A 27,281-nucleotide genomic window follows, 5' to 3' on the forward strand; every position below is an offset into this window, starting at 1 on the left:
GTGTAGAGGAAGGAACTTATCAGGAATTTCCTTTAAAAGAGGAAAGTGCCCCTTTCCTTTCTGGAGAGGCAAACATTTTTGGGCTGAAAGAAAGACACAGGAGAAGAAAAAAAATTGGAACAGTCCTGCACAGTTGTGAGTTGTGTATTAGTTATGCTCAGTGATGTTGGTCGTTCAATGTAGAAGATAATTCCATGGTTTGAATGCTAAGGAGTAACACTTAGAACCAGTTTCTCAGGTAAGACACATTTTTCATAGACATTTGCTGTAAATGAACATTTATTGTACATGTATTCTTATGCAGTACCATAACAGAAGGTATTGTCAGGAAGAGATTTAAATTGAACCAGTAGCCAATTTTTTTACTATGCAATCTGGTTACGTGGTTACGTTGAGATGTGTCTAAAACCATTTATGCTGTGGTTTCAGGAGGGACAGTAACCTTGTCTGCCGACTCAGCTATAAATGGAACATTAAATGTCAATTTCTCATAAATTCTCTACTTGTCCCTCCTGATTGCCATGGTGAATGAAAGGCTCAAACTCGTTTCTTCACCCTGGTCATGTACAGACAAGGTCAGGGATATTTCAGCAATTAAACATTCTTATATTTGAAGGTAGTTTTTATCTTGCTTCCAAATTTCAAATCACCATTTATAAGTGCGCAGTATGCTTAATTGTAAATACTGTGTTAGTACTGGAGAGTATAGGAACATGTGCCAGTGTGTGTGTGTGTGTGTGTGTGGTTGTGATTTCATTGCATTTTTATTTGCTATGTATAAACTCTAGTCCCATGAAGGTGGACAATGGTCAATTATATTTGAGGTGTCACTGTCCAACACAACATAGAATTTGACATGTGAGACCTTGCTTTCATCTTTCCAATAAATATTTAGTTGATATTCATGCTGAGATCTTGCAGTTGTAGCTTATCCAGGAGTATAATATAAAATAACCATAATGTATTCTGTAATGTGTTCTTGATTTTTATTGATTTACAATCCTTAATATATTACACAATTCTCCTCCAGGAATACAAAGAATTTATAAGAATACAGCAGACATTTAAGGCATTTAACTGTTCCAGCTTGATTGCGAGTGTAAGATGGACTATATAGGCATGTAGGTATGTTCAGTGGGGAGGCAGATGTTGGATGATAATGTGGTTTACACCACCAGTCTGACATATGACATCTCATGTGTCATGTGGAGTGCAGCCAGATGGTGTCCTTGACTCTTGCAAGAATAGAAGAGGTTACCCAGTGTGATGTGTGACCATACATTAGATCATATCTCACTCAAATGGGCCTTTATTATTATGATACACCTTGAGTTACTAATAGATAGTGTCCATGAAATACCCATTTGTTTTCTGAAACAATAATAGTGGTGCTGTCATTAAGAATCCATTGTCAAAGATGATGCATTAAAGCATTAAAAATAGCTTCTGCAATAATCTGTTTTTAGTGGCAATGAGAGATTTTAAGGGAATTGTTATTTTGGTTTCTGAATGTGGTTTGGGGACAATACAGTTACATACAACTGTATTTAAAGATAATTTTGTAAAGGTTGCTAAGTGCAAAGGCCCCCTATACTAAAATAAATTGAATGGGGGACTGGAGTAGAATTTCTGTTCAGTAAGAAAAATAAAGGGTACATTAAAGTCTGTCTGAATTCTGTTTTCATGAATTTATGCATACAGCTGATGGTACCTGGGGTGATAATTCATTTGAATTTTTTGCGACATGACTGTGGCAAAAAATCTGTTAGCAAGAAATGATAACAAAAACCAAGAAATGGCATCATTAGGTTGTTTTAAAAATTATCATAGTATGTGCAACAATATTCTTTATTATCATTTTGGTCAGTTTAGTATAATTATTATTTCCATTTTATGCCTGTAATTTATAGTGTGTTATTCGGGTTGTAGCACAGCAAAGTGAGGTTAGCAACACAATAATTTTACGTACATATTACTCAAACTTATGATCAGTAAATACTGTACATCCAAATGTACTGCTGCTTTAAATTAGTGAAAATCAGTCATTGACTTATTACATCATAAATTATCTAAAGGTGAAGGTCTAAGGCACAGTAAACCACGATGGCTTCTTTTACATACAACTGAACTAGTGCTTTGGTGGACACACCAACTCAAAGCATCTGAGTGCTGGTCCTTTTGGGCTCCAAAATAACATAATACAATGTGTGATATTTAAACATCTTTTATAGATCAGATCATTGCCTGTATAACTAACCCATCAAATAACATGGGCAGTTTTCCTTTTGGTAGAAACCAGTGGATACAATAGCACAGTAGTAACCCTGCAGCAGGAGGTGATGGAAGCGGATGAGATTGTACAATACTGAAATCCAGCAGTTTCAGTGCAAGGTTTCCTCTCTCACCATTGCCATGGAAGTCAGAATTTGGAACAAGTACATGAAGACTGCTGCATTTTCATGAATTCTACAGGAATGTGAATGTCAATACGCGAGCTTGCTTGTGATAAAGACTGTGAAAACAAAGTGTTAATGGGGAGCTCAAATGCAGAACATTAACACTGACTGAGTAAATCCAGTGTAAAAATCCATAAATCCTGACCAGATGCTCTGCAGTATCAAGCAGGTAGGATGAGCTTAGAATAGCTTATGTTTCACAATCTTTCATGGTTCACAATTCATTTCTAAATCCAATTACCACCTATCCTGTGGGCATACACAGTTTCCTTTGACAACTGGATTGTAAAAAGTACCTAAAACCCCCAGATCCAATAGTGTTGACAAAATACCCTACAGAATATCTGCATGCTACTCTTTTCATATGCTGATGATGCTGTCAGCATTGATCAAATGTCCCCAAATTACCTTGTATGCTGGTTCACCTCCCCTGTGTCTTTGAAGTAGGAGTTTAGTTGTTGTATCTCAATTACTTACAGTAGTGGAGTATTAAGATTATGCAGTAGCAGGATCTATTTTTGAAATGAAAAAGACCTGACGAGGGATGAGGCATCTTACTGACCTTGAAGGTTGATCAGTATGTAGTTTTTCACTTTTAATCGCAGGGAGCTTTCAAGACAGCAACTGAAGGAGAATATTTTTTCTGCATGGCTACCTTTACTGAGACAGTCCCCCATGGGATTCTGTTTGATGCAGGAATAGCAGCCTGCACAGATGTGTGTTAGTGTGAGATATATTTCACTTGCCTTTCACAGTGTGAGTTGATGTGTGTTGGTTATTTATGTTTTAATGTTATTAATGTATCCCTGCTTTTCTGTTTATGGATGAGCATGTAGGTGTATCCACATACATTAGTGTATTACAAGCTTCTACTAATAGTCATGATCATACAGTGTAGTTAGTAGTCTCCCATGTTCCCTCCTTCAGCAAGCAGTGATTTACTTTGTTAAGGTGTGACCTCATCATCCTGGCTCCATGATCCTCCACCTCCCCTTGCATGAGCAGGCAGCCCTGATATCACACAAGAATACATAGTCACACAGGGACACACAGAACAGCAGCAGAGGGGACTGGGCAGGGCTGGGGAGATTTTCTCATTTTATTTGCAGGGTATATGTGTCTATGTCTCACTGTGTGTGTGTGTGTGTGTGTGTGTGTTGTGTGTGTGTGTGTGTGTGTGTGTGTGTATGCACAGGAGAGGCAAGCAGAGGGAGAGAGGGAGAAGGCGAACAGGGGAGGTGAAGGGGAGGGAGTGTGGATCATGCATGTGCATTAACTCAGCTCCAGCGGCGCAGCAGCAGCAGCAGCAGCAGCAAACAGAAACAGCAGCAGCACAGGAGGAAAGAGAGAGAGAAAGAAAGAGAGGGAGAGTTGGAGGGAGGGTAGTAGTCTCAGGCACAGGAACAAAAGCTGCAGAGGACTGCTTTCCATCTCCACTAAAAGAACAACGGAGGAGTAATAGAAGGAGGAGGGGGTGGTCATGATAGTAGTGAGACAATAACGGAAGAGAAGAGGCACATTGTAGTCAGTGAGGACTGAAACCAAGGCTCTTCTCTTCCCTGCTCTCCATGTTTTTGGGGACTCAACGTACCATTGCCTTCGTCTCCAAACCCAGAGGAGGATGTCTGTGTCGGGGAAGAAGGATTTTGATGTAAAGCAGATTCTCAGGCTCCGCTGGCGTTGGTTCAGCCATTCATCCCAAGGTTCAGCTGGTGGTGGAGGTGGTGGTGTTGGTGGGGTGGGAGGCTACACCCAACAGGATGGCCTGGACCACAGAGGGACTCCTACCCAGGGTCGGCTGAAGAGTCACTCACGGGAAAGAGGTGTTGGAGGACTACGGAAGACTAACAGCCCGGTCCACAGCATCTTGGCAACAACACCAGGGCCCATGCCTGTCTATGTAAGAGCGGGGCATCAATCATGGCACCATCAACAGAACACCATCCAGGGTGTCCAGGTCAATGAGGAGACTTCAAAGAGCAGTCCCTCACCCAGTGCCAACAGGAAAGAACTGGCCAACACTGGCCAGGAAGATGTGAAGAGCAGCACAGAGGAACCTGCAGAGGTGGAGGCCAGAGAGAGGTATGAGTGTTCTTAGGTATTAGGTATTTAGAAGACACAGATTGATTATGTGGTGCCCCATCAGCCTGAGCATATGTTATGCTCAGTTAGAAGAATGCTATTTTGGGAACACATGGTTCCCTCACATTTCATAGTGAAAGCTGCTAAATAAAAATCTGCATCGAAAGGGGAAAGTCTGATGTCTGAGGCAGAACCTGAGGATTAAAAACATCAGGGTGTTTTCTCGTGATCAGGAAAGATGAGTGCAACCCTGCTTTAATTAATAAATGCTGCTAACTTAGCACATAACAGTCATACTTAAAATCTACATTCATACTGTGTATGATGAATGTGTCTACAACATTTTAACTTCTTTCAACATTCACTGTGCTATGCTGCACATAGATCCTTCAATTAAAATGAAAGTAAATGATCTGCGCAGCTATCATTTTCCAGTTTACTCAGGCTAGGCAACTGCCACCATGGCTCACCTGGGGACAGCTCACTCTCATTGTCCACAGTGTGTTAGGCAGGATAAACCAATAAAGAATCATTTTAATTATTCAGTGGATGGAAAGCCAAGGCTTTTTCTGCTCCCTTGTCTGTGCGCCCCAGATTACAGTATGCCTTCACCTGGCTCCTCAGAGTATTTAGGTTTTACGCACACTAATGCATATTTTCATACACCTAGAAGTGGATAGTGGGAAAGAGCAATTACCTCACGTACCAGACCTATAAAGTAGGAAGCAGTGCAATCACATGAATTATCTAGACTGCCACTAGAAACACTTTAAAATGCTAAATCTATCATACCTAGTGGCTGGTACAGGTTATTGAATGTATTTTCCACCAAAATCTTTTTACCAACACTGATGCCAAACTCTCAGGGTCATAGATGTTTTTCCAGCTATAAATCCCACCCACTGCCTGTGTTTTTCCCCCTGTCATCCATGTGATCCTACATCTTCTTCCAGGAAGTAAACAGGTTAGTGGTGTATATATGTGTGTGTGTGTGTGTGTGTGTGTGTGTGTGTGTGCACGCGCTGTCTGGCAGAACACTAAAAGCACCTCACATCTAGGATGAAAAGACCAACTCTCCTTTCATCTTGTCTGTGACATTCTAAGGTGATTGTTCCTTAAGCTTTTCTGAGTTCTGCACGCTTTTGTTTGGAGCACCTGGTGATGAAATGAACAATGAAACTGAAGTAGTCTCTTTGTCTTAGAAAAATCTCACTCTAATTAAACAGATAAATAAATGCTCTTTACCTACAGCCAAATACATGGATTAAATAAATGCTAGGGGCAGTGGACAGTCTGAACATGAATTATTCCAAGTTAAAATAAAATACAGTTTGGAATCAGCTCGATGTTCTGCTCTCTGTGTTGGCAAAATTGGCAGATGTTCATGTTTTGGGATCCCTGTGTGTGAAAAGTGCATGCATAAAAGATGCACCTCACAGTAAAAATGTGTAACTCTCTGGCTCTCAGAGGATCTTGAGTTCATGCTAGCCATGTAAAATACAGCACAGCCACTTTGACAATGATGCTGAAATATTAAAATGGCTCTGCTCTGTTGTAGCTGTACTGGGTTATAGCGATTCCCGTTTATGAATTTGATCATCAGCAGTGGAATCAGTATTTTCTGACCATTCAACAGCTTCAGTAGCAAGAAAGGCAGCAAAAATGAGTTTGACGTCAGCAGTTAGAAAGGAAATACATAGCTGTGTATTGCATGATGCCACATTTCAATGAAGGCAGTGTCTAAAGGCAACGCAGTCACTCAGTAACTGTGAAGGACCGGTTGCAGGAAATGACATTTGGACATGCACTCCATCTGTAGATGTACAAAGATGCACAGCGAATCAGGCCAGTGACTGTGTGACACATCATGGCTTGCATGTTCATTGACGGCTAAACAGATGTGTGGATGTCACTGAGACATGCACATTCATTTACTCCACCAGCTGGGTGGCCCTATTACGTCTCACATCATAAATCCTTGACACATAATTTGTCACAATCCCTGAGGCTGGCTCTAGGAATGAGTTCTGCTGGCTGTAAAAAATACTAAAGTTTTAGCTGTTCCTCCATAGCTGGAAAATATGTGTCAGTCATTTTGTGGTACATTCCCCTCAGTGATTAGTTTCGTCCACACAATGTCTACAAGAAAATCATCCCATCAGTTTTTTTTCCTTGATTTGGCTTCTCACTTCTGTTACTAATATTTATGATTGTTGTCAAACTGATCTAACTGGCAGTGAAAACAGCCCATGCTGATTTGATGTTTTTTATTCATATGTTTAATAGTTCACTGGTATTAATGTGGCAGGAAGGTTGGTGGAAACACTGATCTAATATTTTTGTCTGTTTAATGTAGTTAACTATGTTTTGTGTGTGCGCCGTGAGTACTGAGGATAATTCAAAAACTCAGTGAGTCATGTATGTTGAGGTATGATGTTGTATATTCTCATTCCATTAGTGTTCTCCTGAGTTCATTTAACTGCTACATATCTACAGAGCTGTTCAGGATATAACACCTTGTTTTTTCCCACTCTTGCTCCTAATGGCCCTACATAACTATAAACTGTATGTTTGCTCTGTCCTCACGACTCTCATCCAAATAACCTCTCCCTGTTGTTGGCAGGGAATATATGACAGAAATTAACCTAAATGGAATGAAACCCTGACCTCCACCACATAAACACTAACAGAGGCTTGAGTCAGTGAGCTGTTAGTTTGAATGATATCTCAATTCTCTCTCTACCGTCTTGGAAAAGAAATACCACCACCTCTTCCCCTGTCAGCAGCTGTAGTTCAGATATTTGTTGGATGCCTCATAACACCACAAGGCTTATAGGGTCTCTACATGTGACGCATCCAGCGTAGGTGTCCTTAAGATGCTGTAAATTGCAAAATACAGTACACTTGCTGTAATCTCAAAATGATATCCTCACAGATTAGAAGATTTTGTGATCACATATAATTGATTCTTCTTTAACTTTGATTCTGTATGCAACAAGGCCCTCTCAGATGGAAGCTGGACATCCAGTGTTTAGGAGCCCTTTTTGTGCTTTTGCAGAGGGCTTTAAACAACAGTGAGAGGAGCTGCAGCAGGATTGTATGGTAGTCATTTTACATTGGTAATATTAGTAGGGGCCATGAAGCAGTGTCCTGATCCAATAATCCAATAATTTGCATTGAAAAACAACCACAGAGGCGTGGACAACTGTGATCAAGCTGAAATGTGATAGTGTAGGCAAAAAATTAAACAGGTATTTTAGAAAATATCCAGTGAGTTTTCTATAATATACACTTTAGAATATACAATAGAATTTAAGATCAGTAATAAGAATTCAGGAAAATGCAAAATTATTGAATCAATTTGTGAAATACTTCATCCAGTTTTAGAATCCACCCATATTAACATTAGAATATCAAGACTTTTAAGTGTTAAGATCTTAAGACCATCAAGCTAGGCTGCAAATACATACAGGATCTAAATACCTGGATCTATAAATATCTAATCTAAACAGTAGACCCCGAACAGTCCAGGACCCACCACTGTCATGTTGTGGATTAATTTGTTTACCCACAAACATCATATGTAAATAAATTAGAGACAATCAAACAATGATGACGGTCTCATACACTATGTGAGTTAACCTGACACCAGCAAAGCAGTGAGGAGCTTTCTGCTAAAACCTGCACATTTTTCACTTATAGGATGCCCCCAGCACACACACACACACACACGCTCACAGTTCATCTATTAACAAAAACTGAAAATCACAATATGGAATTAAATTGTACCATTCATGCACCTTGAACAGGCAGGTCCAGTATTAATGTGCTGAACATAAAGCATAAATTCTCTATTTTGAGACATGTTCATGACCTGGCACATTATTCCTCAGTGGCTTCGAACAGATATCTCACTCACTGTGTGAATCAATTATGCAGAATTTCATTATTAAACCAACAGCTATTTTGACTAATAATTTGTCATTTTCACTGTGCAGTATTTATCTCCTCTTGACGTAGTTTCTTAATATTCAAAACAGAAATTTAGTAACTTATGTCCCCAAGTGGTCCAGGGGAGTGGGGACTAACAATGTTAAATAAACCGGGGAGAAGGAATAATCAGGTAACCAAGGTAAGGTCACAAATAAGGTAATTTATTATTATGTAAACAAGGTAACCAAAATCCTTTCACGGCAACGCAAAACGAGCTCCGGAAAATGGTTGGAGCCGGTAGAACCTGGAAAAGAAAGAACACCCTCCTAGCCACAGGGAGTAACACGCAGACACTATCTGGTGTAAACACAAAAACTGGCCCACTGGCCGATAACAATGATCAGAGCGCTATCACCACTCGTTCACTCGGACACACAGCCTCACACTACCATCTGATCCACTGGCCCTGACTAGGCCACTTCAATGCTCCTTATACTCCAGCTCTTGATTGCCAAACCAGGTACAGCTGTGCCGATTCACCTGCTAGAAAAAGGGGAGGGGCCGAGGATACGACACACACATCACAAACCGGCATGTAACAGTAACTATCCTCAGATGTTCATTATCTGTTTTATAGACATTGTGCTGTCATGAACCACTCTTTTATACAGCGTGTGCAGTTTTGGTAAAAGCTGAAGGGAAAAGCTATAAGAAGGCAAGATTTAGTTTCTGTTAATAGCCGTGACAATTTTCCTCTGCACTCTCTAACATAAAGGGCCCGCTGGCCACATTTTCAGCAGATTTCAAAAGACACAGTTCCTGTATGCAGCTGCATTTCCTCCATCATTATCAATATTGAGCATGTACTGTATGTCTGGCATAACAACGGCATCAGAAGAAGAATGTCTGTTATAAGCCTGGGTGAGATAGGGGAAGTGCAGAGAGGAAAATCTGTTTCAGCGCAAAGTTATCATTTCAGTCTCACTGCTGGGATCGAGTTATTACCGTCAGTGTAAACCCTGTATTTCTCTCCACACAAAGAAGCATGGCAGCATAACGACGCCAAAGTACAGAGGCACAAAGATTTCATGGAATATATAGACTTGGCACATGCTGCATGAGGCTTTGTAGGGGATGTTGGATTGTCAACCCAACCCAAGCTACTCAGCAGCCTTCAGGGGCAAATGGCTGTTATAATCCATTTTGAAAGAGACATTTCCCATTTGGCCCAGGCAGGCACGACTTTCCCTCTTGTAGAAGGATGGAGTTGACATTAGTTGGAATAAGACTGAGATTCTCAGCAACACGTCTGACTCATAACCTTTACAGCTAGCGGCTAATCTGGGCTGGTGAAAGCACATCTTGAGTCGTCGAACCATTCATGTCAGAGAGCAGTGTCAGCACAGTGAGGACTTGATCACAGCAGAGGGGACAGAGGGAAGGACGTTAAACTTGATTTTTAAATAACTCCTCTGTATTATTATTAATGTGTCTGTCTTTATGTTACTGCATTTGTCTTTATCTTATGCTTAAAAAATAGCACAGCCTTAAAACTGGTCCCTAGTCTTTACAGCATAGGAAAATAACTGCATATCATCTCCCTCACCTGCAAAGCAGAGTTTTTTGAGCTTGTAGTGTCTTTTCTCAGATCCAGTTAGTCACATTGCGATGTGATAGTTTTGGAAAGGTGTGAGGTACAAATGACAAGACTTCAGGTGGTAGGCTATGTGCTTGCTGATGGAAATTTGATGTGTAGGTTAAGGCGGGATGGGTATTTTATTATGTTCTGGCTTTTTCATTCTATTTTGTTGGTTGATTTACCTTCTTGTAGTTCTCATAGGCAGAAAATCCAGAGAGCCTGTGGGGCTCTGAGAGTCTTTTTGAATTGCTTGCGTAATGTGCAATGTACAGCATTGTCCCTTCAGCAGTTTCTCTGTAGTAAGGTGGGCTTTAGTGCCTCAATAAAAATGGGCTATACCTCTGATGATCCAACCCACTACTGAAAACACTATACACCTCAGAGAAATTTATGGCTCCCTAGAATGTGATACCAATGCAATTAGTGTCGGAGAGATTGGTAGGCATGAAAAATCCTTACAGCGTGCTTTGGAGCCAATACAAAGGCAATGCATCTTAGTTTTACAGCCCCATTGCTTATTCAGTCTTGTTTGGTGTTCCTCTCCAAGACTCCAAAGTCAGTGGGGAATTATTGCGACAGGGCAATAAATTACTCTAGCATTTAGCATAAAGTCTCCCAATAAAGATTAGACTACAGGATACTTCAGTGACCAGAGAGCAACAGAAACAATTTCTGGAAGGAAAACATAGCTCTCTGTAATCAAAGAGAAGAAAGTCACACACTCGACTAAAAACTAAAAACTATAATAGTGTGTTAATCAGGACATCAATAAAAGCCCTCCATCCTCTCTGCATTATCAGTCTTAGCATGTGCCAATATGTTGTGCTGCCAAGCATCACAGGGTTTTCAGTTCATTTGTATTGACATATCTGTAACTTTGCTGGTTTATGCAGCTCTCATATCAGCATATGAGTGGTAATGAGTGGGAACATTAAATGTCTCCTTAAATAGCAGTGACATTTTTTTCTTGCACACTATCGGTCTTTACACAGCAGCAGCACCATAAGATGACAGTAAACTCCCTCAGAGAGATGGCTTGGGTCTGTTTATTTGGCGTAACAAACAGCCCTAAATGTCAATGAGTGGACTTGCTCTGTGAAGGACACCAAAGTGACTGGGATGCATTATTTGCCACGAGTCTGAGGGATTACTTGGATGACTGTAAAACAGCATGTAATCTAGCAGCCTGTGGGGACACAGACCCAGCCTCGCCACAATGCTGTGAGGAACAGGCTTGTTCACTTGTTAAGTCCCTGTCTTTGGAAAACACACAGATATGCAGATGCACGCAGGAACAGACACAAAGGCATGTACGCATACAGACACAGGAAAATTGTGTCTGGGAAGCTGTTGCACAGATTGCGGTGCTTACTTGTTCCATTGGATTAAAGGTCTTACTTATACATTTATGTGCAGAGTTTAGTCCACCAGAGGGAACAGACACTTCAGGGGTGCCCTGTGCCCAGATAAGCCCTTTGTCTCCTTAATAATTTGTTGCTTATCTTGCTGTGTACAGCTCTTTAATTAATTAATTAATTTCATACTCGGACAAGGAGGGTAAACACTGAGCAAAATTAATGAATTTGTTTATTTAATTTGTCTTCCTAAATTAAATTGTCCCTGTTAATTTCACCTGTGTCTCAGGTTTCTTTTGTTTTTTTTTCTTTGGGTCCAAAAGTGGAAAAGGGTTTTCCATCAAGAAATGTATATTAAACACACAGAACAAAGCAAAGATGATGTAGTTATACACCACATCTCTTTTCTCTTCCTCCCTCCTTACAGGTTGGCTCTGAGCACCTTCTCCAGAATGAACACCAACTCCTCCGACGAGTTCTTCCAGGCCACAAATCATGCTGAGCAGACTTTCCGTAAGATGGAGACCTACCTCCAGCACAAGCAGCTGTGTGATGTCCTCTTGATAGCAGGGGATCACAAGATACCAGCTCACAGGTTGGTGTTTGTGCCTCTGTCTGCTTTGATTTTATTAATTACACCTGCATCTGTTTTAGTCTAGAGTTAAAGAGGCTCATCTGGATTCATCTGGATTCCCTTAAGCCAATATCATTGTGCATCTCAAGGCTTTGGTCTGTACCACAGTTCACATGCTGAAACACATGTTGTCAGTCAGATCCCTCTGAGCAATGATTGATTAAGTTTTGAAAAGCAAAGCAAAATCCTTTTGATTTTCAGGTGACAGTCAAAAGGAACGATGCACAAATTGCATGTTCACTGGTCTAAATAATGTACACTGCAGGGATCTAATTACACCGCAGCCTGTCCTCATTTCCACAGAACATTTGATACATGGAAGAAGACTATGATCCACTACATAGAGGTGTAAATATTTGGGCATCCAACCCTCGGTTGAATGACTGTAACATCCCTGATGTTCACTGAGTGCATGTGCTTATACATCTATCCACTGGCATATTTTGTTCATTCATCCAGACAGACTCATGAAACAGAAAGCAGAACGCTCCACAGAGAGGAAAAGTATCCCTGACTGACCTAGTTGGGTGAAACAAACAGCTCTCTGAATGTCTGTGTCAGTGTGGCTTTATATTTGCTCATAGGACACAACCAAGTAAAGCAGGGATGGCATATAGACATGATGAAATATGATATAATAAATATAGCTTCACTTTATTGTGTGGAGGCTTAATTTTAGATGGATAAACTGTCACTATTTTACCAGTCAATCTAAACTCAATGACCCATAATAACAGCGTGAAAAAAAAAAAAAATTAAAGCAGATTTATTAAAAATCCAAAACTGAAAACTCTTATTTACTATAGGATTCAGACTCTTTGTCCAGACTGTGGTCAAGTGCATCCTCTCTGCTTAGATTATCCTTGAGAAAAGATTGAATCAATTGGATGCGGTTTAGAAAGACACACACCTGAAAACCTGTGCCACAACCTGAGACTGGGGTGATGGTTCACCTTTCAGCATAACAGTGACAAGAAGCAAACAGCCAAGACAACAGTGGAGTGGCTCAAGTCTCATAGCCCTGACTTAAACTCCACAGAGCATCTGAGGAGAGACCTGAGGATGGTAGTTCACAGACTCTTCCTGTCCAGTCTGACGGAGCTTGAGAGGATCTGCCAGGAAGAATGGGATAAACTGCCCCAGTCCAGGTGTGCAAAGCTTTCTGCCACAAGGGCATCTACACTGTATTGAATCAAGGGTCTGAATACCTTTGTAAATAAGATATTCAAATAATATATTCACTTTGTAAATAAGATATTCAATTATTGATTTTAAATTAATTTGCAAGAAATTTCTAAAATTAAATGTTTATCAAAAATGGCAATTTTATCCATTTACAATGAGACACAGGAAAGTTTGCAAAAAATGAAGGCATCTGAATATTTTCTAAAAATTAGAAACCATAAGATTATGGAAACATGAGTGTAGACTGTTGGTCTGTGTCACTGGATCTCATTTCCTTATAATGCCATATGATCCCTTTTCCTTCATGAATCGTCCTGTGTGTTATGTGAGCTAGAAAAATTAGTTGAAGAATGTGGGGGGAACAGTAAGTTACTCAACTTCCCCTACTGACCTAACCTGGTGTGAAAGCACAGGAGTGGTATAAATCACTGTTAGGTCCAGTCCTGCAGGAAATTATTGCACCAACAGTATAACGTGATTCAATATACTGCAAAGATATGCCCTTTGTTATGAAGCAAAGTATTTGAGGGATTCAGCGTTGATTCACTAATCACTTCACATAATCAGCACATAGATCTCCCTCAGACATTGAAGCTAATGTCCAGCACAGAGCATTAATTCACAATGTTTTCCTCATGGCAGATTGGTCCTGAGTGCTGTGTCAGACTACTTTGCTGCTATGTTCACCAGCGATGTGAGAGAGGCAAAGCAGGAGGAGATCAAGATGGAGGGAGTGGATCCAGAGGCGCTCAGATCCCTGGTTCATTTCGCCTACACTGGTGAGTGCTCATGAAGACATTCACTAGCTCTTGTAAGTAGTTATGAGACTTCTGAAATCCAACATAATTAAAATGGATCAATAAGGCAATTCATCGCTGGGCAGTACTTCAACATAAAACTGCTTGATTTTACCAGGCAAATTGCCCTTTGATAAATCCCCTACCATGTGTTTCAATCACAATATCAACCTCAGCAGTATATTTTCAATATTCTTCAATAAGTATCTTTACTGTTAATTCTTTATTCGATTTCACTGCTAATATTTGTTGCCATTTCCTTGATTGAAATTTTTGCCGTTGGCAGCTACATTCAGTCATGACATAAAAATGGCTTTCGCTTATTGTGACATTACAGGTGTCCTTGAGCTGAAAGAGGAGACCATTGAGAGTTTATTGGCAGCAGCTTGTCTCCTCCAGCTTTCACAAGTCATCCAGGTCTGCTGTAACTTTCTGATGAAACAGCTTCATCCCTCCAACTGCCTGGGAATACGCTCCTTTGCAGACGCCCAGGGCTGCGTCGACCTGCTCAACGTGGCTCATAACTACACCATGGTAGGAGGGCAAACAGTGCCAGACCACATTTACATGGCTGGGTGGGCTAAATGATTCATTTTGTGATAAGGAACTGAACTCTCAAAGTGACTCTTTATTGCATGAATATACAACGGCAGCTGTAGTAATGAAAGCTATATTAGTAACACAGGAATTTAAAAATTTACTTTAATTATGAACTTTGACACGAAAGGCAGTGCACACCATAGTGACTCAAAAGAATTCTGCTCCATTAATCTAGGATACTGACAGCCAAAACTCATCTGAATTTAATTTTCCTCACATCAGCTTATTATACCCTGCATGACAACATAATTTTGTCAGTAAATACAATATGTGGAGATAACGTCCTAGTTGGAAATACTGTACACAACAGTATCTGTGACTGTGTTGAGGCTAGTTAAATAAAACAAACTGTCAGAGCCTGTAAAGGAAGGAAACTGTTGGTGTTATTTATATCATCTAATTTCAGCAGAGAATTGGGGGACATGCACATTTGAATAGAGATTGAATAGTTTCATGCTTGCACTTTATCTAATTTGGTTAGGTGGCTGTCAGTAAGAGATACCATGTTGCAGCACATTGATTAGTGTTCTGTCAGGCTCGTGAACATGATGTCTATATATCTGTGAGGATTATTTGCATTGGATTAAGATTTATGCACATATTTGTCAGATAACGTCTTGCTGGTCATGCAGAAGTGACAGTGCTAGGCAGGCGTTATCTCCTAAAGGACATCTGCTCAGCCTGTTTACAGAGGCCCCATCCAGGAGGAGGAGGTTAATCTAATCATCAAACAGCACAAGAGGGCCAACTTCCCGTTCAATCACTACAGTAATGAGCAGGGAGAGCTGTGGGCTTCCTGGACGTCCATCCTCTGGGTTCTAAGTGGAGCGAGTTGTGTTTTGATAAACTTGTTTTTCCCGGTGGAGAGTGGCAGCTGAATCTGCCTCTGACATCCTCTTCCTATATGAAGAAGTTGCCACTTTTTATGTTGTTTTACATAAAAAAAATATATTTTATTTTTTGAGATGACAGCACCTCTTTTCAGCAAAAAACTATATTTCATTTACATATCCTGATAAATACTGATGGATTTAGATTTACTAAATGAGTCCCACTTTTACAAAATAATGAGATAGAGCAGTCTGTCTCTGCCAGCCTCTGCAAATTACATGGTAATGGAAAAGTTCTTGAAAGGTAGTTCTCTCAGCCTCCCTCAGATTTAACATCAGTGTCCCTCCTCTTCAGAACACTGTTATTACACAATTACTCTTTTGTAGTAGTTAAATTGATTAGTATCCTCTCCCACTGATCTTGTTTTCCAGGCAGTTTACTCACCAATGAGTTTGCCTACATCTGAAAACACATCCTTTTAAATGCTTATGAAACAAACTCTGTTGAGCTTTCAATTTTGTCATCAGCTATTCTGGACTAGTAATTACAAATAATTGGTCTAATGCAATGTCAAAGAGTTGGATGGAATTTCTCCCTCAGCATCGCCACAACAGATCAATAGATGTCCCTCATTTCATTAAGGCTATCTGTGCTAAGCTCTCAAAATCTGTTCTCATCGTAGACCGGACCAAGACACTGTAATTCGTTGCAAGTTGATGATCAATAGTGTGCTTGTTTTTTGTAATTGTCGAGGATCTACTCCACACCAAGCACTTGATTAGTTCTGGCATCTTAATAATTAATGCTTAGCTGCTTTGTAGAGAAAGGAAACAGAGCATGATTATGCCCAAGGAATGCTCTGCATGTCTTTCATGTGTTGTAATGTTGGACATAACATAGAGGCATAGAGCAGGGAGGGTGTTTTATGTAGCATCATCTTTAATGGAACTGCCCTCGAAGAGGTAGCAATGCAGTGCTGTAATATCACCTGGGCTTCTGGCCAGTAAATGGAAGCTCGATCTTTAGGAAGGCAATAGAGAACAGCTTCCACAAAACTTAGTGCTGGACACCACCTTGGTGAGATGCTGATGCTGGTGTGCAGTGCCATTCTGTTTCTCATTAAAAGGCTTGTTAATGCTTAGTGGTTCCATGTATGATCAGCAGCAAAATGGTTTATAAGCTCATGAAGAGGCTTTTTTGAAGATGCTTTACACCAGATTGATTTGTAGCCTGCTGCTGTGGGGATCATGTGATTTAATGAGCTAAGTGAAACAGATGAAACCATCATCTGTTCCTTGAAAAGTGTGAGAAATGGAGAGTGTTTTACTGTGGTTATCAGTTGTGGTAGAAATTGTAGGTAGAGACCTCCAAACTGGCTCCTTTTCTTTTCTTCACCTCTGTGTCCTTGTGACATTTGGTCCTCATTGGTATACAAACACACACGCACACACACACACACACACACACACACACACACACACGCACATACAGTGCTGCACCATGTACTCCTCAGCTAATGACTGATGATTATCTGCCTCCTTCACGTCTCCTCTGTTCCAGGAACACTTCCTGGAGGTCATTCAGAACCAGGAGTTCCTGCTCCTCCCCACAGCTGAGATTGTGAAGCTGCTGTCCAGCGATGACATCAATGTTCCCGACGAGGAAACAATCTTCCAGGCTTTGATGATGTGGGTACGGTATGATGTCCAGCATCGACAGCAGGACCTTGGAGTGCTCCTCGCCTACATCCGCCTGCCTCTTCTTCCTCCACAGGTGAGATTGCAGATAAAGAAGTGTTGGCTGAAGAAAAGGTATGAGCAGCATGATATTGTTATTGTATTTTGCTGAAGTTTGTTGCTGAGAACTAAGATGTCAGAGATTTTAATTTGTCTATCATATTAAAAAAAACGAGGGAATATTTAATGTTTTCGCTTAATAAATAATTAAAATGATTAATTAAATATCAAAATAGTTGCCAATTAAAGGCATTGTATACCTACAACTATTCAATTCAATTCAATTTTATTTGTATAGCGCCAAATCATAATGGACATTGTCTTGAGGCACTGACCTTACTTTGATATAGAGAAAAACCCAGCAGTTCCCACAAAGAGCAGCGCTTGGCGACAAGGGGGAGGAAAAACTCCCTTTTAACAGGGAGAAACCTCCAACAGAACCGGGCTCAGGGAGGCGGCTGTCTGCCTCGAGCAGTTGGGCTACTGCACTGTCAATCACCATGTTAGTCATTAAAGTAAAAAAATCTTAGTGATGAATCCAAAAGGTAGTATAGGAGCTGCACATGAGTTTTTATATGTACTGTCAGCCTATAAATAACTTGCTTAAGTTTGAATTGTTATTGTTTTAAACACTGCAACTCATGTTTTATGAATGATTCATTTCTGAGAAGAAGCACTGTTTAACAATTGTGTCATCCTAAATTACATAACATCAGACACACAAGCATTCTTCTGGCAGATCTGAAATATAAAAAAATAGCTGTTTTTAAATAACTGCTGTTTTATTTTCATTACTTTCCAAAACTAGTTCATGCAAATTTTATCTTTCACTTTACTGTAAATATATGCAGGAAGAATAGCTCAGAGGATTTTTTGTTTGCAAAAAAAAAACAATGAAGTAAATGTTTTTATGAATGAAAAAAAAAATGTGGAAAATATGATCTCATGCATAAGTTATCTCATCCATTGGCTTGTGAGTTGCTGTTTGCTGCGAGGTAAATAAACAACAGACATGAATCAGTGTTTTTTTGTCTAAACTGTATTTAGTGGAAACTGAAAGGATGAGCAGAGCATTGCTGCTGACATTTCTTGAAGGCATAACAAGATCAATAAATGCATACAAAACTTTCCATCATGGAAATCAATTGTGTGGTAAAATATTCAATAAAACCACAGAAAAATGTGCTGCTTGAAAAGCAGCTGCATCATTTTCCAGCACAGGCTCATTGTTATAAAGAGATAAGACACTTAAGCCTTATAATAAGGAAATTTGATGGACTGGAAAATGCATACAGATAACTGCACTGATTTAAAATGGTTTTATGAACATGTAGATTTAAATAAACAATATGTTAACAGTCTTTATAGTAATGTGTTTGTGACTGACTTATATTTCATTTTACACCATCTGAAAATAAGACTTTGTCTCTTCATAAGGGTCTCATAAAAGTACCCTCACTTAATTTACAGATTAATCCCTGAGGTTAGAGAGACACTAAAATCACTGAGAGTTTGTCTATTGTTTCAGAAAGAGAGAAAAAACTTTATCCTGTTATGTGGGTTTATTAGATTATCTGCTTTTCACTGTGCTCTGTTTCATTAATTATACATTTCACACATAAACCATTCAGGACCATCACAGTCTTAAGTTATGGAGCAGTTCATTGTGTTGCCTCAAAAAGTTTCTTGTATAAACAATCAAACAGTAGAACCTGCTCTTTCATTTCTTGTAATGCAGCTCCTTGCAGATCTGGAAAACAACAAAATGTTCTCTGATGATCTGGAATGCCAAAAGCTGCTGATGGAGGCCATGAAATACCATCTTCTGCCAGAGAGACGTCCCATGTTTCAGAGCCCTAGAACCAAACCTAGGAAGTCCACTGTGGGTGCACTTTACGCTGTCGGAGGGATGGATGCTACCAAAGGTATGGCCCATTTTCAGTAGCTAACAATACATCAGCACAGTTGATGTGATCTGTAATATTTATGTCTCTGTGGTTTAGGCTCTACCACCATAGAAAAGTATGACCTGCGGACAAACACTTGGGTCCAGGTTGGTGTCATGAATGGACGCCGGCTGCAGTTTGGTGTGGCGGTGATAGACAACAAGCTGTATGTGGTTGGGGGGAGAGATGGACTCAAGACATCCAACATGGTAGAGTGCTACAATCCAATTAATAAAGTGTGGTCCACCATGCCCCCGATGTCAACACACAGACATGGACTTGGTGAGTGTAACTGCGCGTTACTTATTTCATTAAAAAGAAAGTGATAGATTAATAGAATAACACTCCTCATAACAGAGTTTTTATTGTTTAGTCAGCCATTCAAAAATGTGTTGTCTCTTATTAACTTATTACCTTTGAAGGTAGTCTGGAGCTAGTCCAGGCAGTCAGCCAGTATTATTATTATTATTATTATTATTATTATTATTATTATTATTTAAACCACTGTTTTCAGAGGGAGTTGACAATAAGATATAATTCTCTCAACTAATTCAGTCTTGGTGGTTTTAGCTCATTCAGGCTTCCTGGTGTTATGAAAAACATAAATTTCACAACACATGCTCAGAGGGGTCATGGCTTGCATGCTGTAAAAAAAATCCCACATTTCTTTTTGAGATAGACCTTTGATATTTTCTCATTCCCCTATCAAAGCTTGGCAGGCTGTGCTGGCCCTGCTCTTCCTTACCTTCCCTGCCCAATAAATCTCATATCAGAAGCATTTTGATTCACAGTTGAAATAGGTCTGGGTAACAGAAAAGGGAGATCTTGTCAAAGCATTCAGCTCACTCACCCACTGTGGTCAGAGGTATCAGTGAGCCCGGGAGATCACACTGTACAGATTACCTGTGTTGTCTTTGATCTTTCCTGTTGCAAATATCTCTTGCTGCTTTGCTTGTGACGTGCATATTTTGAGTCTGAAGATATTTGAGCTTAGTGTCTACCAACATCCCTGCACCATTCCTGCCTATTCCTGCTGTGTGCATTACAGGTTAAGACAAGAATTTTTTTTTTTTTATTCCAAAACCACCAGTCAGTAATATAAGGTCTTCACGACAAGAGGTGTTTCTGTCTAACAGTGTTTATGTCACTGGAGGTTCTCTGAATCTGCCCTTGTGTTCCTTTGAAATAACTGAACTCTCACCAAAGGAAATAAGGGTGGTAATATAAAAGTCCATTGTGTTAAAACATCCTCTGCATTGTTGCTGATGAAAACCGCTTTCCTCTGTGACTTGGGAATGAAGAATAACAATGCAGTTTTATAGCCTTCCTGTGTTTTGAATAGATTTGGTCAGCTCTGTGACTCGCTCTGCTCAGCTCTAAAATGAGAAACGTGCCTCTGCTCTGGCTCTCTCCAAGAGCTGTTGAAAGAAAAGTGTTTGATTTACAAATGTCATTTCATTTCTTCTGATTGCTTATTGACTAATGTGTTGTTTACAGTACCTTCTCCTGGCATTATGCTTTGTGATGAGACTTTGGAAAAGATGACAGTCTTTGTTTCATTAGCCTCAAGGAGGAACTGAATATATTTAGGCTTAGATGTTTGTGTGAAAGAATTTAATACATTAAAAAATAGTAGGTGAGTGTCATAGATGTTACAACATCTACTGTGTGCATGTTCCACAAACTATCAATACAAAATAATACACGCACAAACTAGTGAAATAAATAAAATGTAATGCATCTATTTGTGTAGGTATTGCTGTGCTGGAGGGCCCCATGTATGCTGTCGGCGGCCATGACGGCTGGAGCTATCTCAACACAGTGGAACGTTGGGACCCACAGGCCAGACAGTGGAACTATGTGGCCAGTATGTCGACACCACGGAGCACCATGGGAGTCACAGCACTCAATGGAAAGTAAGTCAAACTGTTTTTATCAAACCTACCCGATATCCCCGACACAGCCCTCTGATTAAAATGTACAACCATAAACTTTCAGGCAAAGTAGACTGCTGTCTTTTTGCTACTTTGAAATATTATCTAGTCTGAGGTTGAGGATGCTACCATCTGCAAAGCCACATTAGACACTGAGGAGGGAGACAAGTACAGGCAATTTACACTGAACAAGGAATGCCAGTGTTTTAAAAAGGGCCCTTTCTGCCCTTTTTAAAACACATTTCACTTTGTTAATTAAATGCAGAAAAGCTTCATATTCCAGTGTAAGTATGACAAACAACACCGGCATTCATGCACAGTCTTGCATGTTTTAACCAATTTTGTTACCAAGTCATCTTTCTTGAACTTTAACAGTGATCATCATGTCTGCTGTTTATGCCAAATGTAAGTTTTCTTTCTTTGCAACAACAATCTCACTTTGACTAAAAGAGAAAGGCAGATTTTGTGTTTATCTAGAAGATTAAATCATCTGCAAGTTCATTTGCCTACTATACAAAATGAATGACAATGACAAATCCAAACATCTACAACACAACTTGTTTTGAGAAACAGTCAGCAATAATGTGAAGTGTGACTTGGACTAGATCATCTAATAACACAGACATGGTTGTGTAACTCACAGGGCACTTGTCCAGGAAAAGCTGGAAGTGCAGTATTAGTGTGGTAATATTTTGACACCACTAAACCTCTTGAATTCAGAATCTGTGGTGTGTGTGTGATAAACCACAGTGCAGCTGAGCAGCTCAGAGCAGCTCAGAGCAGCTCAGAGCAGAGGCTGCTCCGATTAGTGTTGAAATTTAAACAGTGTAATGGAGACTCTATAAAAGCAAAACACTATGTATTTGTATGTATTAAATGCATTACAACACCATTTGAAAGTAAATTAAGCAAAGAACAGAGCAGCTCTCAGTCTAATTTAAATATGTTTGTGAGCTGAAGGAGAAAAGAGGCTGCTGCTCTACATCCAGTATTCAGTGTTGAAGTTGGTGCTGAGTTATTTCTGCATCTAGGTCAAAAATAGACAACAAGGAAACTGTTTCCCTAGCCTCTACTTTCTTGCTGTTGGGCCTGTGAGCCACAAACACTTAAAACACTGATGTGATCTTTCTGGGAGGGAATGCTCTCAAGGAAAGGGCCTTTGAAAACTGCTATCCACTGCTCACTGCTGTATCTTATAAAATCTGTCACAATGTCACTGTTCTGTCAGTATTTTTGCAAACACCTGACAACTGATGTTCGCTTCTCTTGACGGATTCAGTAGAGGTGAATGTACATATTCAAATATTTCAGATTTTGACCTCATTTTGTTTAATCTCTCAGACTGTTTGCAGTAGGTGGTCGGGACGGCAGCTCATGCCTGAGGTCAATGGAGTGCTTTGATCCACACACCAACAAGTGGAGCATGTGTGCTCCTATGGCCAAGAGGCGAGGAGGAGTGGGTGTGGCAACATACAACAACTTCCTGTATGCTGTCGGAGGACACGACGCCCCTGCCTCCAACCACTGTTCTCGACTCTCCGATTGTGTTGAGAGGTCGGTAAACACTTCTCCTCTGCTTACACAAAGTGTTGTGTAAGCAGTTTTGGATTGCTTTTGGTCGAACTCAGTCATGGGTGGAGACAAGGCTATTGACTTTCTAATAAGAACAAAAGGTAGTTAAACTCTGTTGGATCCCCACCTTGTTCCTGCATTTTGAGACTTGTTGGTGTTATACTACTTCATGATACTCAACTGAAGAGCTCATAGTTTCCACACATGGTTTTATTTTGTAGTATCTGGCACCATCTGCTGGCCATAACATCCTCCTCACTACACACCAGTAGAGCAGCTTCAGTTGTAATTCACTGCTCAGGATACCTTTTCTCTTTTATATGCATTTATACCTAGTGACCAAACATGCATCAATATAACACTGATTGTTGCATACAGTCTTTCTTGGGTCTTGTCAGCGTGTTAGTTTATTATTCTTACAGTTTATCAAACACTTAAGTTCATTTATTAAACATTGTTGGGATCTGCTTTTTAAATGCATGATACATCACAATTTACTGCCGAGATGCATTCTTGCACTTGCATTTGATTATTTAGCTTAAACCTGACAAAAACTACATTTGAATGACTTCATTACTCAGAAATCATATGACGTGTCTGTTTTTTTCATCTTAGCGGTCAACAAAGAATTGTTGTGCAACAGCTTCTGGCCTCACTGATGAGTCCAGCTCTCTCTGGACCCAGCACCCACCAGCTGCTGTTCAAGAAACAGTTTTGCTTTTAACTTTCAATTTAGCTCTGTCTGTGCTGAAAGCAGTTCCCCTGGTGACAGTTCGCGCATCTGTGACTTAAGAGAGCGAACATAAGGGTGTCTCAATTAGTAGGGAAGGGATGCTGTTTTCCTCTTCAGATCGGACTGATTGGATAAATTTAATTTTACAAAAAAATCTTCTTTGACTATACCAGCCACAATAAAGCTAAAACAATCATTTGACCAAATATTGCAATTGCAGGTACGATCCAAAGACGGACATGTGGACCACCGTGTCCTCCCTCAGCATCCCCCGGGATGCAGTGGGTGTTTGCCTGCTGGGCGACCGGCTGTATGCTGTGGGTGGATATGATGGCCAGTCGTATCTGAACACTGTTGAGTCCTACGATGCACAGAACAATGAGTGGACTGAGGTAATTACATCGACTAAAATGAATTAATCAATTACTCAAAACACTTTAAACATTATATTCTTTTTGTTTGGATACAAATAAGAATAACCATTTAACCATTTCAGATTTTACATTTTAAATGGTTAAAATTTTAATGGATTTGTAGCTTGTATTTGCCAGAACAGCTACATATAAAATCAGGGTTCCAGTTAATGCCCTTCAGGAAGATAAATCTGCTGAAGTCACTGAATCCTATCAATATTTTATAGCTTTTCTTCTTTTCTAATATGTTTTTCCAATCTTGCCTCTGTAACCCTCTTATCTGCATGAAGTAAAATTGGATTTTTTTTTGAAGACCGCCTCAGATGAGAAGCTGCATGTTAACCTCTCTGTCTTCCTGTAGGAGGTCCCTCTCAACATTGGCAGGGCAGGCGCCTGTGTGGTGGTGGTGAAATTGCCTTGAGCGTTTCGTCTCATGACAGCATGGGAAACGAATGAGAGAGCTGCAAAGAAAAGTGGACAAACAAAACAACAGATCGAGGACACATCCTTTGAGACTCATGTTTTTATTATTTTTTTCTTTAACTCTGCTCTACAGATTTTTCAGAGGGAGACACAGACAGCCTTGCCCATAAAGCATTGTTTCTATCATTAGCGGAATGTCTGCCCACTGGGGAGGACTGCTCTGCAAATTCTCCACATTCTCAACCGATCAAGAATTTTCATACACTTGGCTGAGCTGTAGCAAATCCATGCCAAGCCTTTGTTGTACTGATTTGTTTTACTGGTTTTATGAAAACTTCTGTGTATGTCCATAAGATTAAATGTAAAAGTTACTCTTTGAGTAAACAAGCCGAAGTCCAGGTTAGTTTACATTTATACACAAACATTTCCAATCAGTGCCATCACATACAGTATATTTTTGGGTTTATATTTCCCTTTATAGCCACTCAAATGAAAATTGTTATAATAAATAAACGTCACTATGTACCAGTGTCAGAACAGATTCTTACTCTGAAGTGAAGTGGACCACTGTGACACTGAGGCTGATGAGTTTGCCCGGGCTGGTTCGGAGTTTGGGAGTGAAATCAAACTTTCTGCTGAGTAATATATTTGGACATTTTCTCAAGTACTTTTTTATTGTAGCTACACAACACCAAAGTCATTTGCTTGTCTTAGAAAAGTCTTGCTACGCATTAAATAAAGGTTTACAAAATTGTGAATTACAGAAAATATATCATATTGATATTTCACATTGTTGTACAGATTTTTGTGAACTTTCTGAAACTACATTTGTGTTGATAGAATCAGGCCTAAACCAGTTGTTATTACTCTTTTGGCTTTATTTCCAGGCATGCTAGCTGAGCTAATGCTTTATTTGATTTCTACAATATTATATATCCAGATCATTGTCTCCACTGTATTTAAAGGATTTAATGCCTTCCTGGAAACTAAGTGGCACAAGCTGCACCCAAACCACCCATCAGAGAATTTCAAGTACTGTTTTACATTTTTAGATTTCCACAGCATTTCTCTAATGTGACTGATTAGAAGTTTTAGATGTGTAGTCAGTTGTTCAGCTGCTCATTAAAGTTAACATTACTAACTTCTTCACAATGAGAACTATTTGTAATTGTAATTCTAAAATGTTTTCGGGGCCAAATCTTACTTTTTATGTTTTTATCATAATTTTGTACAGCATGCAAACCTCTCATTAAAATGACTTCAGTCTTCTCTGCATGATCAAATCCATGTATGGAGCTGAATGTGGCCCCTCAGCCGGCACATTTTGATTTCTCCTGTTTTGCTTTAAGTAAACTAAACTCATTCTTTCACTAAACAGACTTGGAAGCTACTTTGACGTCAGAATTAACCTCAGTTTTGTTGTCACTGCAGCAGCCACTTCTAAAATCACGCAAACAAGTTTGTTGATATCACTCTGGGTTTTCACTTTCTCATCAGCAGACTGAGGACCAACTGTTATTTTTTGCCTTTGTGTTTTTATTTTTTATTTTTTATTGTTTACCCTCCAAATAGTTTCAAAGTCCCTGCACTCCCTTCTTGCTTGTTTGGTTAGATTTCAATAGCTTTTGCCTATGAACTACTCCCTCATGTGTCCACATGTACAATTTTAATTCAGAAACCTGTAGGTGTTTTCTAGAAAACAGAAAATATTGTAAACACATTACAGCAAAACCCTCTTTGCACACTTTATATCTCAGTTGACAGAAAGATGAATCTCCTTCTTTAACTTTTTATTTCTGTTTATCTGTATCTGCTCCTGTCAGATCTTATAAAGGAAATCAATAAAGGATAATAGCTTTGACCTAAGTTCACCTCCTCAGCACATAATATTACTGAAAAAAAAGCCCCAATATGTAGAATATTTATCTCAGTACATCTCTGTCCAATTAATTGGAGATGCACAGTGTCTGTAACATTGGCTGCAACATGAGCATAATGAAGAAAATGGCTTGATTCCATTTATCCCTGTATTGGATATGGTTTTTGCAAAAACACAAGATTCTTTTGTTTTTCCCAGCCCAGTGTTGCCCAATGTTAAATTCCACATTAGACTAAACTGCTTTGCCAACACAGTCTAGGTGCCACCCATGGGTGTGCAGCCGCAGTTAAAAACACACAGTGTAAAACAATGAGAGAGTCAGCAACATGTGATGAGCATGATGCAATACACCACCTCAAAGTCAACACCTAAAGGACCCAAGAAAAATGCATTTATCGTATAATATTACAATACTACATGTTTTTGACTGCTGCAGCACTGGGATTTATAATATGATAATTTGGAAATATTGTGTCACACCTCTGACACTTGTTTTAGCTGATATAGAAGTAAAATATCATAAATAGGAACCTCAATTCCTCTCAGAATGTTGATTAATATGCCTTCCCTATATTGCACATTTGGGGAACCATGAATGATATACTGAGATTATCACTAAAGTAATTAAAAACAAAATAAATCAACACAATACATCACAAAATAGCTAATTCTACTCTTGATTTGTAAATAACCACCATAAAACATGATGTCTACTCCCAAAATGATAAGAAATAATTAATAAGAGATATTTGAGGTTATTCAGCTAAATCCACAAAATGCAAAACATGCATTTAATGACTCCATTTTGTTTAATGTTTCAAAGGCTGAATGAATTTGAACAAAATTCTATATCCCATTGTGACTTCCATTTTTAAATCCAGAACCAATGTAAAGGAAGAAATGAAAACAACGAGAAACAGACAAGTTGGAGGATAAGTTTTAATAAACTAAATACTAAAGAAAATAATAAATAAAGAGCAGGTATGGGGTAGTTTTTAGTGACCAGTTTTAATACTGTCACTGATCAGTGATAGTATAATGTAAGCACGACAGGGTAAAAACCCATTATACTGAATAAGCTAGAGTTTAACAGCAGAGTGAGCTGGCTGCCACATACACACACACACACACAC

General features: G+C 39.5%; 1 protein-coding gene across 2 annotated transcripts; it reads left to right on the forward strand.

Annotated features, from left to right (window-relative positions):
- Positions 1-100: 100 nt before the first annotated feature.
- klhl4 (kelch-like family member 4) lies at positions 101-26,135 on the forward strand. Of its 2 annotated transcripts, none has more exons than XM_071506904.1 (11): positions 101-238; positions 11,893-12,060; positions 13,927-14,063; positions 14,419-14,615; positions 17,073-17,285; positions 18,987-19,173; positions 19,252-19,476; positions 20,948-21,110; positions 22,470-22,682; positions 23,654-23,825; positions 24,208-26,135. In XM_071506904.1, exons 2-11 carry the CDS (start codon positions 11,918-11,920, stop codon positions 24,265-24,267), a joined length of 1,710 nt encoding a protein of 569 aa, XP_071363005.1. In that variant the 5' UTR covers positions 101-238; positions 11,893-11,917; the 3' UTR covers positions 24,268-26,135. The 2 variants fall into 2 exon arrangements, with proteins under 2 accessions (XP_071363005.1, XP_071363004.1); XM_071506903.1 differs by lacking the exon at positions 101-238 and adding an exon at positions 3,841-4,538.
- The last annotated feature ends 1,146 nt before the right edge of the window (positions 26,136-27,281 follow it).

The sequence above is a fragment of the Trachinotus anak genome, unplaced genomic scaffold (assembly GCF_046630095.1).
Source record: "Trachinotus anak isolate AG129_WGS33_773 ecotype Australia unplaced genomic scaffold, CSIRO_AGI_Tana_v1 ptg000021l, whole genome shotgun sequence".
NCBI classification, from domain to species: Eukaryota; Metazoa; Chordata; class Actinopteri; order Carangiformes; family Carangidae; genus Trachinotus; species Trachinotus anak.